The sequence below is a fragment of the Osmerus eperlanus genome, chromosome 7 (assembly GCF_963692335.1).
Source record: "Osmerus eperlanus chromosome 7, fOsmEpe2.1, whole genome shotgun sequence".
NCBI classification, from domain to species: Eukaryota; Metazoa; Chordata; class Actinopteri; order Osmeriformes; family Osmeridae; genus Osmerus; species Osmerus eperlanus.
The window spans coordinates 11,387,485-11,400,072 of NC_085024.1; the positions used below are offsets into that span (position 1 = coordinate 11,387,485).

The following is a 12,588-nucleotide window of genomic DNA, read 5'->3' on the forward strand; positions in this document are numbered from 1 at the left end:
GACCGGAACGTAGGTTCATCCGGAACTAACGTTTATAACCCCTTTGTGTCCTATCGTAATGCAGAAATGGTACACATCTCAAATCAACACATTAGTTGAGGGCAGCTGGCTGGGAATATAATATCGTTTTTCATACACATTGCAAAATGGATATATTTGGGAGTACCTTTGACGATTCAATGTTCGAAGAAGCAAGAGACAAAGCCAATGTTCCTCTTTCTTCCTACAAGGCAAAGTTCTGTGCGGCAGAGGTATGAATCTAGAAACCCCAGGGCCAGCTATCTAGCTGTCTCTCTGCTAATACTTTTACCTTAACTAGCTATATCAAAACACTGAGTCAATGATTGACTGCTGGAAGTCTAGCAAAATATTTATATAACGTTTAACGATCAGTTTTGTGTGTGTGTGTGTCCCCCCAGTGGTTTTGTGAGACAGATGCTACTGATACAGATGACTTGTTGGACAGGCAAAAAGTGTTCAAATTTCGAGCTGATTTGGAGTTTAGGAAAGGAAACTACCAGGTACAGTAGCTAATGGCTAATTCAATCAGTCAATCAATACCTTTAATTGTCATTGCTCAACTGTACAACGAAATTCAGTGCCTCAGTCTCAGTGGTACACACATACATGGAAACATGCTACATACAACAGATATCGACAAAAGGGGCTAAAATATTTTTTTAAATATATGAAATCTCTATTGTAAAGTGACTTTGCATCCTTGGCTTTGTTCCAATACTTATTATACTGTCATTCCACTATCTTTTCTGTTTGTTTTTAGAAAGCGTTAAACGACTACACCAGCTGCCTTGCATTGGTACCAGAGGGTAATCTAACCATTAAACGCGATGTGTTGGAGGCCATGGCGCGATGTCTGTCTCACATTGGACAGATGGAACAGGCACTAGAGACTGTAGAGCAACTAGTAAGAACAATTGTGATTAGCAATGAATTTTCCAGTTGTGTAACTCATTGGTCTATAGTAAATAATCTAAAGTTGACCTGTGTACTGTGTTACCCCTTGCAGAGTAAAGAAGCCACAAACACATGTCACCTGACATGCATCCTACTCCTGAAGGTGAATATCTACCAGTATTGCAGAGACCTTGGAAACAAGATAATTGCTCTTCAGCAGCTCTGCTGTCTCCACCCCTACAATCAGTGGCACTGGACTTCTCTAGCGGACGGCTACATCAGCCAGTTGGAGTCACTGAGTTCTCAGGCCCCAGGCTTGAGCTTTCTGCCACAGGAAAATACACTGGACATGATAGGGCAGCAGCAAGTGATTCAGTTGTACCCTACAGCACCAGAGAGGGAGGACAGAGACAGTGTCTGGCTGAAGGCCTGCATGTGTTTGCTTAGAGCACGGTAAATGCATACTCTGATATATGTGAACCACATGTCCTACCTCCCACATGTTGGCAGACATTGTCTTCGACAAGGACAAAGACAAGGCAGCTTCTCTTGCTCAAAGTGTGTGTGTGTGTGTGTGTGTGTGTGTGTGTGTGTGTGTTTAGGCTGCTCCTGAGGATCTTGAGGAACCAGCAGTTGTCCTTTGTGCTGCAGAGCAGTGAGAAAGCCCTCCAGAGGACAGAAGAGGCACTGCAGCACCTGGATCCAACAGAGAGGACTCTACAGCTTGTCACTGAGGTCAGAAATTGAGATGAAGCTGAGCGGCATTTTCCCCACCTTATTTTGTGTTCTTTTGTGTGCTTTACCACTGTGCTGGAGGGGGTTCTGGCCCTAAATGGCCTCCATGCTTTGCCTGCAGGTGATGGGAGAGGATCTGGTCCCAGAGAAGATGCGAGAGGAAAACCAGGATGGGGAGAGTCTGGACAACATTATTTTGAAAAACTTTGAGAACAGGTGGTGGAACAGGCTGCTGCAGACTGGACTGCTGGGTCCAGATGGAGGAAAACTGACCACAGACAAGACTGAAAGTGTATCAGAACCTTGACGTTTTTATTTCTAAAAATATATATAGTATTGCATACCTCTTAAGCCAACACAATGGGACTTTAATATGCCAGATGGAAGGTCAACTGCTAAACCAGTATTGTAAAAACTCATACCTGGGAGGTGAAGATCATTGGTTTGCAAGTGTAACGAACAGAACAAATGACATTTGTACCCTGTTCTGCATTGTCGCCCTTTAAGAACATTTGGCTGGCATTTTTGCAACACTATATTATTTAGAATTACTGGCAGGGTCACTTTCAGATTCAGGCCGCAGCTTCCTGGAGCCTACTATGTCTGGACATTGCAGTGTGATCCGGAAATGTTACCAACTTGAAACATAGACATGAATAAAGAGAAAGCCCTGAGTCATCCTTAAATCTGATTGCACATAACATATTGTGTCACACAATTTTACTTTTATCTAGTCTACAATTTAGACATTCGGTGAAGCATTTTAAAATGTAGTGAACATCAGTACATAATATCACTGACATTATGTGGACTCCCCCCCTGGACCACATGTATAAACGTTGCGTACGCACAAAAGGCTTGCGTACGCTGGTTTTCAAGCACACTTTGTGATGTATAAAGATTTACTTGACGTGAGAATGTGCGGGCCGTCACGGAAAGTTTTAAGCAGACGTGAGAATGTGCGGACCGTCCGCAAAGTCTTGTCTGGCTCTGTAACGTGGCGAATTCTAACTGAAAAGTACCGAAACTCACCAAACATTACAAAATAAAGTTTCCACTACTACGTTTATGACGTTGACTAGTGGTACGTGCCAGTGGAGCGAGTGGTACGTGACAGTGGCTAGTGGTACATGCCAGTGCCTCCGCTGGTACATGACAGTAGCTAGTGGTACGTGACAGCGCCTCCACTGGTATATGACAGTTACTGTTCTGTTGATAGTGGTACGCAAGTATGGAGAGAGATATGTCTCAAAAGTATTCGTAAATGCAAGTACCATGATCCACAAATGTTTCAAGATTTACAAATGTGTTTTGCGATCCACAAAAACAAAATTCTTACTCGTGATTTGTAAGTTTGCATTTACATAAATGTGTTATGATTTGTGCACATAGATGTCCGTAAATATATATTCGTAAATATATAGTTTGTAATTTCTTAAAATACTTATCATTTCGTTTGTGCATTTCTCATGATCTGTCACTTGTAAATCTACAATTCGCGTATGTAGTGTTGAATCTGCATTTGTGGATCGCCCAATACACGCGTGCAATCCTTCTTCCAATGACGTAATTTTGAGACATTCTTTTCGGTTTTTTGCGATCCACACACAAATAGCTTTTTGATCCACAAACACAAGCCCCCCCCCCCCCCCCCCTCCTCCTCCTTTTAGACAGTAACATCCGATAGGGGGCAGTGTTGTTCTCTGCTGTGATGGCTGTGTTCTCTGCATTGATGGCTGTGCCTACATTTAGGGATTTTGCACCGTTAGGGCGCTATCTAGCTATGGCTGGACAAGAATAATCGTCTGCTGATGGTGTGTCAATAAAATGTGTAACTTTTCTAAGAGAAGTGATTGTAACTGCTCATAAAAAAACATTACCGTACTACACATTTTATTAGCTAGCTGGCTTGCTATCTCACTGTTAAGCAAGTAAGGCAATTTCAAGGGATTTTTACTTACTGTCGAAGACACACCATCAGCAGGCGATCCTTCTTGTCCAGCCATAGCTAGATAGCGCCCTAACGGAGCGAAATCCCTGAATGTAGGCCTACTACACAGCCATCAATACAGAGAACTACACTGCCCCCTATCGGATGTCACTGTCTAAAGGGAGGAGGGGGGGGCTTGTGTTTGTGGATCAAAAAGCTATTTGTGTGTGGATCGCAAAAGACCGAAAAGAATGTCTCAAAATTACATCATTGGAAGAAGGATTGCACGCGTGTATTGGGCGATCCACAAATGCAGATTCAACACTTCACACGCGAATTGTAGATTTACAAGTGACAGACCATGAGAAATGCACACACAAAATGTTAAGTATTTTAAGAAATTACAAACGATATATTTACGAATGGACATCTATGTGTACAAATCATAGCACATTTATGTAAATGCAAGCTTACAAATCACGAGTAAGAATTGTGTTTTTGTGGATTGCAAAACACATTTGTAAATCGTGAAACATTTGTGGATCATGGTAATTGCATTTACGAATACTTTTGAGACATATCTCTCTCCATACGCAAGTGTCTCGTGGCAGTTTCATTGGGTGACTTGCAGCTTTTGTTTACTGTCATGTAGCCTAACTGCCCCGCGGCCATTTTAGAATAGAATTGTTTAACCCTCGTGCTGCCTTCGGGTCACATGACCCAAAGGTTCATAACGAACCATCGTTATGTTTACCCAATTTTACCCAATACAAAAACAAATACAAATAATTTTCTTTTAACCATTCCAATGTGGGGGGTCTGAGACAGCCCGACAGTTAAAAGAAAATGCTTCACTTTGTTTTTGTATGAGGTAAATTTGTCGCAATACGACGGTGGGTCACAATGACTGATGGGTCAGAATGACCCGAAGATAACACAAGGGTTAAGTATGTGTGGCGGCCTGCGGAAACCCGTGGATGTCGCGGCCGCTCATTGTTGGCTATAAGCTATAAAAGATCGAAAATCGTTTTCTGTCAAAATTGAGATTTTTGATGTTTTGTATCGTTAACACCCTAAACTTCATTGTAATGTACAAAAAGTATATGATTACTTATGAAAAACTATTAATTTCAACGGTTTTTGGACATGTCAGCTAGCAAGATTTTCAAGCCATGTCAAATCAAATGCTGCTCTTTTGAGTGCTGCAGCAGCCCATAACAACTGATCAATGAAATAACTTGCTGAGAAGTTATTAATGTAGCTTATACTTAAACTGACATTTACATTCACAACGTCATTACGAACAAAAGGATTTTCTCCCATATCACTTTTTGACACAGGTCGACTTTAAAATGATGTAACTTCAGCTGTGATAAAGATATCTGAGTGATTTAAACAGATTTGTATCCAGGAGAGTTTGTAGTTTCCAATATGTATAATACCCAGAAAGTACATTTGCAATCATAGGGTGTCATTAATTGACAAGGTTCTTCATATGAAAATAATGAATTATTATTAACAACTATATTTACTCAGAGTATCGAAATGCAAATGTAGGCTACCTATATTGACTTCAGTTATTACATTTAGTCATTTACATTTAGTCATTTAGCAGACGCTCTTATCCAGAGCGACTTACAGTAAGTACAGGGACATTCCCCCGAGGCAAGTAGGGTGAAGTGCCTTGCCCAAGGACACAACGTCAGTTTGCATCACCGGGAATCGAACTGGCAACCTTCGGATTACTAGCCCGATTCCCTCAATCTCACGTTGATTGTGATTTATAAAAGAAAGGTGCGCAGGACCTGGCGTACGACCGGTTTTATACATGGGAATATTTCTGTGGGAGTTTTGGCCGTACGCCATCTTTTGGTATGAAAGCTGCGCAATCCTTTATGTAAACGTGTACGCACAAAAATCTAGCGTACGCTGGTTTTCACGCACACGGTGTGATGTATACAAATTTACTTGACGCGAAAATATGCTGGCCGTCACGGAAACTTTTGAGCAGACGTGAGAATTTGCGGACCGTCCACAAAGTCTTGTCTGGCTCTGTAACATGGCGAATTCTAACCGAAAAGTGACGAAACTCTAGCCTGACGTTGTCATACTCATAATTCTAGTCAGAATATGAGTCTGATACCGCTCCGTTGGGCTGTGAGTATGGGGCGTGTTTCAACCGAACCCGGAAAAAAATGCCTCTTCACTCAATTGGATAGACCTACAACCAATCAGAGCAACGTAGTATGTTGTTTGTTGAAAACGAATTCAACCCAAGCGCTCTTTGGTGATGTGGTTGATTACGTTACTGTTGATCATCTGTCCATCATCGTATAAAGCCCACCCTGACAATTTGATTGGTCCGAACAGCTCATTCGGACCAACTTCCAGACCAAAATTTATTGTGGGCGGGCTAAGTTTGGCTGGCACCCAGGCTACCAAAATTCACCAAACATTACAAAATAAAGTTTCCACTACAGTTACTGTCATACGTCTATGACGTTGACTAATCAAAAAACATAACAATAAAAGTTTGATAATTAATGTGGATGATCACATCAAAATGCCAAAACAGGAAATGCTATCCGCCACCACTTAAAGATCCTGTAAAGTTGACCTGGAAACGAGTTTTAAGTTTGTGTTATTAACTACCCATCCAAATTCGAATGAAAAAATAACACCGACAAGTATGTTAAATTAGGCTTTGAAATCGTGAAAAAATCAGCAGTCTTCTCTGCTTGAGACTGGGGGGGCGTGTCGCCTGAAGGAGCTGAAGCTCCGCCCCTCGCTGCCGAGTGCCTCCGACCCAGATAATGGACGCTATGTCAAGCCGAACAAAACCGTATAGAATTAGAATGTATTTGTTCAATGAGTGAAACATACAGATTCATATAAATGAAATGTCTTCCTGAGCTGTAACAGTAAAAATTGACACCAGAGACAGCAGGCAATGAGCTCTCCAACTAAGCTACTTCTAGCACATTAGCTAGCCTACCATTTCACCAAAATACCATCATTCTACACCGAGTAGCCTAATATAAGTTAGCGGTTTGCACTAACTCATAGCAGAGATACCTCTGTAAAAGTTATCTAGTATAATTATAACAACCACACAGAACTGAGTGATGAACTGCTGGCGGCGGTGGATGGTCCAGGTGCCACCGGAACGGCTCCGCGCTGCAAGTGAAGCCGTGTGTCCACGAACCCCCTCTGTCTCTGGTCCATGTTAAAACTATCCGCCGTGAAATGGTCACTGCAGAGGCGGCTGTTGGAGTTTATCCGAAGCTTTCCATCAGCGTTGCTCTTCACAAAATCAATCCACCTATTTTTCCTTTCCTCATCAATAGGGAAATTAAATAGCCTTGCAGCGCAGCTGAAGTTTTTGCATCCAGGGAAGATGCAGTTGCGGGTGGAGGGAGACATCCTGAAGCTGGCTAGCTAGCTGGTGTTCACAATAACAGTATACAATAATATCATTGCGATACTCAAGGTGTATCCAAGCGTCTCCTTTCCTCTGATAATCTCTGGCATTCCTCTCCCTGGTTTTTAATAACTTTTGGAAGTCAATAATATTCCAAATGTTTTTCTCGATCTGTCCTATTGGTACAACCTGAAACACGGCAATAATTAACCATTTTCATTGACGACGTTCGGGATATACTTCAGTGCCTGTGCTTTGTTGTGATGCGGAGTGCCTCCAATATGGCGACTTCCGGTCTGATGACGCGTCGTGAAAACCCTCTATAAACGTCATTGGGGTAGCCTATAATTGACTTGGTTTCCTATTTAGATTTGCATTCTTTAGTAGCCTATTCTGTCATAACTTGGTAAAGACGCTGAGACTTATTAAGGACATCTTTCAAGGTTTTATACATGTACTGAAATGGGGGATTTAACGTGCACTTGTTAACGTAGGACCAGAGACCTCCACCACGGCAGTCGTATCCGTTTATAAAGATAAGAAACTGAAAGAAGAAATAAGAAAGACAAATGGTCACTAACATGTAAAGAATATGTTGTGCTTATTAAAGTTATGCATTGTGCTTATTAAAGTTATGAACTTAAAAGTGTGCTCAGGCTTAAACATTGGGTCTCACACTGGGTGTGGGAAGCAGGCTGTTCTTTGTGTCTCTATCTCTTCATTTTCAGAAACAACCTTGAAACCGGGTGGAGACGGCACCCGAGCAGGTGGGACGCGTAGGCAAGAACAACTCCCTGATGCACGAGAGAACAAGCTCAACCCTTTTTTAATACTTGTGTGTTTCAATTGCACTGTATAAATATATGCTGGGGAGGGACAGATAGCCAGATGGACTTCGTGAACCAGCCCAAACTCTGTTGCGGGTAGGGAAACTTAGACAACCCCAGAGCTCTGTACTTGTTGATTTCCAACTGCTGCATTAAAGCTGATATTATCGGACCTCTGCGACTCCAGACCACTCTTTCTAGAACACAGATTTGTGTCATTGGATACCATCATATTGGAATAGACACAAAGACTTTGAATCCTTCACATGCCAGATGCTAATAATTCTCAGCCGTCTGCAGGCTACTGTCCTATTTTAAAATCCACTTGCCCGACCAAATGTAATATACGATTTCACTTTAACATAAAAGGTGATTTTTTTTAATCGTATCCGACACATGCGGTTGTGGTAGGATTTTCTTAAGAACTCAATGGGGTTCTTCCACGCTCATGCATGGATTTTCACCTGCCAGAGGCTCATACAGGCATTCCAACTTATAAGTGTGTTTTATAAAGGACGGACGTAGCCTACTGTAGCATACAGCATCTCTATTGAGAGTAAATGGTTTATTGTCTGAGACAGGATTTTTACAAAGGTGTTTCAATCTGTGTTTTGGGAAGAACGCAAGAAAGAATGTACTACACTGTGTTAAATCAGATTTCTTTGTAGTAATGTGTGACTTAAGGTGATATCCATTATTACCGGAAATTGCTGTTTCTGTCTTCCAGACATGGGTTGGCTCCAGAACTTTCTCCTCCTCTCAGCCCTCAGCCTCAGTAGCAGCTCCTCAGCAGCAGGTGGTAAGTAGGACCATCATTTCAATCACCTGTTCAAGTCACCACTGTAATGCAGACATAAAGGACTGTAATACAGTGAATACCACATTGATAAACAGTGGAGAGAAAGAGATGGAAACAGAGAAAGTGATTGAAGCCTCATACAGTATTGAAAGTGAGATAGTCGTAAGGTTCGACAAATTCAAAAGATTACCCTCTAGGGTCCATGTGTGTTTGCTCATCAATGTCCTCCCTTCCCTCTATCTCCCCTGCCGCCTCTCTGCAGAGGGCTGTAAGGAGTATGGCCTGCAGTTTGAGCGGTCATTCTCAGTCGTAGGGGAGGCTGCCATGTTGAACCCTGGTAGCCCCTGAGGTGTTTGACTTTTGGAATGTCTCCTACAACATCCACTGGTACAACGAGCAGACACTGGAGCTGGGCCGGGCTACAGAACAAACTCTTGTGAGGGGCACAGCTCTGTGGTTCCTCAATGCTTTGCCGCAGGACACAGGAAAATACTTGTGTGTTGTGAGGTACCTACTGAACACCTCCTTGTCAAACTTAACTAGTATTTTCTTTCATGGTGGACATATTGTGCTATGTAAATAGAAATGAACTGGTACTGTATGTTTGTGTGAGACAAAAACATAAAATCTAGCGGAGATCAGTAACTCATTTGATCAGATCAGATTGCTGTGGACTTCTGCAACAACATGATCTAATGGAGTGTGTTCTCTGGTCAACAGAACTCCAACCCAGTGTTTCTCTCAGACCACCTCACTGATCGTAAACCAAACCAACTCACACTGTGACCGTCCAGATATACACATCCAGTACCTGACAAACATTGTCTTTGACAAAGTGGTCTGTCCTTTGAAGAACATGAAAAGGGAATTAGGAGATTCTTACTCCTTCAAGTGGTACAAGGTGAGACCTAAGGTGAAAAATATAATTTTAGTTATATTTACAAAAAAATTACTGGCTTTTAGCCATGTAAGAGGTATGAACCTTGCAACTAAACATGTTTTTCTAACATGGCACAAGAGTTTCTATAAAATCTGTAATGACTTCATCATGATCTGGAAATATATAGTGCATAGTAGCCAGACACAAATACATAGTAGCCATACACTGCAAGTTGCATAATTAAATTAAATGCTATTCTTTTATTTGCATTAGTATTTGAGTCTCAGTTTCAGTTGAACCCGCATTTGATAGTTTGTTTAATGGACTTCTCCAGGACTGTCAGCCTATTGAAACAGACGACAAGTTCATGTATCGTGATGGCAACCAGAGTCTAACTGTGAAGCATGTCGAGCCCAAGGACGGAGGCGTCTACACCTGCACTGTGACCTTTGACCTGGGGGGAATCCGTACAAGCATGTCAGCCACCATCAACTGTGAAGTGAAAGGTGATAAATGCTTACAATAATGACATAAATGCAAACGTGTACGCAAACTGTCCATCATTTTGATAGCCAGGTCATCATGTTTTAACATTAACCATTAGGGTTGTCTTCCTAGGCATGCTAAAATAAGTTTTTTGACTTCCTTGTCATCTCAGAGGAATATGTTCTTCAACCCAGACTCATGGCGCCTACTAATGAGTCGGTCAAGGCAGAGTTAGGTGAGTTTCATTCAACACGCATTGTGCAATGATATGCTTTCGTTTTGTTTGCATGTGGGTTCATGTGTTTACAGGGTCAAACTTCAGCAAGGAGTGTCGTGTGTTTGTTCCGTGTGTGGGAGAACACGGGGTGAGTGTGTTTTGTCTGGCCAGCGGTGCTGATGTCTACATCCCCAGTGACTCCACACAGAGAGTCTTCCACCAAACACAACCGTAGGTTCATCTATCTGTCTATCCATCCATCCATCCATCCATGTATCTATCCATCCATAAGTACATGTATAACCTTTTCCCCTGCCAGGGACCAGAGACAGGTTGACGGGGAAAAGGGTGTGTGGCTGAATCACCTGCTGACATTCTCTGAAGTGAAGCAGGAAGACTTCTATGTCAACTACTCATGTCATGTTATCAGTTCCCATGATTTTGTGGAGGCACAGTTCACACTCCTGCCAGCAGGTCAGAAAACAACCAACCCACTGACGTGACAATGTAACACCCAACTATGATAGTGTTACCTCACTGATGACTGTCAATCCTCATTATTTGAACCTCGTCTATGATTGTGGAACCTCACTTTTGTTCATGCAACAACTAGAGAGGGTACAATTTCTGGGGAAATTGTAGGGTGTGCTTGCTTGCGTTAAATTATGTTAAATTTACGCAAATGTATGCTAGTTTGATATCCAGAATTCCATTTTGGATAGAGAAACTGCTGCTCTGAGTGATGCAGTGTGAGTTTTAAAATATTAGTTTTTGACAATCAAGTGCCACCCCAAATAAAAGACTGGCCAGAGCTGGCCCCCCCAGAAATAATGTCCTGGCTACGCCCCTGTGGACAACCCATCTCATCCCCATTGCATTTTGGATATCAAGAATTCTTGATATCAAGAATTCAATTCTGGATATCAACAATTCGAATTTTTGATATCCAGAATTCTTGATATCCAAAATGCAATTCTGGATATCCAAAATTCGAATTCTTGATATAAAAAATAATTATGGATATCCAAAATTCGAATTCTTGATATCAAAAATAATTTTGGATATCCAGAATTCATTCTTGATATCAATAATTAAAATTATTGATATCCAAAATGTAATTCTGGATATCAAAAATTCGAATTGTTGATATCCAAAATGTAATTCTTGAAATCAACAATTCGAATTGTTGATATCCAGAATTTTGGATATAAAGAATTCGAATTGTTGATATCCAAAATGGAATTCTGGATATCAAACTAGCATACATTTGCGTACATTTAACATAATTAAAGCTGTAAACCAATGTGTAGGGGAGTGGGGAGAGTAAATAAAAAAACTTTGCGTCCACTACGCAAGAGTTGGGATTCTGTTGGGTTTATTCTGCTCGTAGCAGACGGGTTGGTAGATGTCTGTACAAGTGTTTGTAATTAAAAAGTCTCATAATCTCATATTAAGAAACCTACGTGGACATCCCAACAAAATATGTACTGTAGGTTACTAGTTTTGGCTTTTATTTTTTGTTTTGCTTTGTTCAATAACTAGCACTACAGTCGAGCTAGCAAGCACACGTTAATGCTACTGTACTGTAGCTGGATAGCTAACGTTAGTCATGAGACGTGAAAAGATCTGAATAGACTATACCCGGAGTCTCCAACCCTGTTTCTGAAGAGCTAACGTTACCTGCCTGTAGGTTTTATCTTCAACACTAATCTAGCACGCCTGATTCTAATTATTATCTGGTTGATCAGGTAACTGTAGAATCAGGTCAAATGAGTGTGGTTGGAGCAAAAACCAACAGTCAGTTCTCCAAGAACAGGTTTGGAGACCCTGACTATACCGTAGCTAGCTAAATGTCATAACGTAGGCTACTGTGGTGACACAACGTCCTATTTTTCCCAGACAAACCAGACAAGCTAGTTTTTTATTCATTCGAAGGCTCTAATCAGGGCATACATTTGACCTGGGACACTGCTGGGTGGGTGAGTGACGGTGATGCGGTAGAACAGGAAAATTGCAGACTGGACCGCATAGAAGTTGAATACCCCTGATCTAAAACATGTTCCCTCTTATTTCTCTGGTTTCCTACTGAATCGTAGGTGGCCCAGAGTCCTTGGATCATGACTACCTGGCCTGACAACACCAAGCTGACCTTGTCCAAAGCTGCTGTCCACAGCCCACATGGTGGAGCTTGTCTACCTGGTTGGAAAGCTCCTCTGGATTCAGCCTGAAGGACACAGTTCACCTATGTTTATTGAGCGGCTGGTCTTCTGAACATGCAAAAATATTAATGTGACTTTTAAAGGTAATCCAATCTGATCTCACCAGCAGAAGCAGAAGACAACTCCTCGTAGGCCGACTACTATTTGATTGGTCAGCAA

General features: G+C 41.7%; 2 protein-coding genes across 2 annotated transcripts in view; both read left to right on the forward strand.

Moving 5' to 3' along the window:
• LOC134023030 (interleukin-1 receptor type 2-like) overlaps nt 1-10,764 on the forward strand; it is a 209,044-nt gene extending 198,280 nt beyond the window's left edge. The window contains 8 exon segments of the mRNA XM_062464840.1: nt 8,556-8,627; nt 8,890-8,959; nt 8,961-9,134; nt 9,348-9,528; nt 9,842-10,013; nt 10,166-10,228; nt 10,303-10,441; nt 10,530-10,764. Coding sequence (XP_062320824.1) covers nt 8,556-8,627; nt 8,890-8,959; nt 8,961-9,134; nt 9,348-9,528; nt 9,842-10,013; nt 10,166-10,228; nt 10,303-10,441; nt 10,530-10,713 — 1,055 coding nt within the window. The 3' untranslated portion in view covers nt 10,714-10,764.
• Nucleotides 48-2,336, forward strand: zgc:101716 (uncharacterized protein LOC492784 homolog). The gene is made up of 6 exons (XM_062464823.1): nt 48-251; nt 420-521; nt 782-925; nt 1,028-1,368; nt 1,518-1,650; nt 1,772-2,336. The coding sequence occupies exons 1-6, from the start codon at nt 147-149 to the stop codon at nt 1,955-1,957; spliced, it is 1,011 nt and encodes a 336-aa protein (XP_062320807.1). The 5' UTR covers nt 48-146; the 3' UTR covers nt 1,958-2,336.
• Nucleotides 10,765-12,588: the final 1,824 nt, after the last annotated feature.

Excerpts from the sequence above, each read along its gene's own strand:
- zgc:101716 (XM_062464823.1), top strand. The coding sequence starts at position 147 with ATGGATATATTTGGGAGTACCTTTGACGATTCAATGTTCGAAGAAGCA. Across the intron at positions 252-419 it reads CAAAGTTCTGTGCGGCAGAG|TGGTTTTGTGAGACAGATGC; the intron begins GTATGAATCTAG and ends GTGTCCCCCCAG. Across the intron at positions 1,651-1,771 it reads CTCTACAGCTTGTCACTGAG|GTGATGGGAGAGGATCTGGT; the intron begins GTCAGAAATTGA and ends CTTTGCCTGCAG.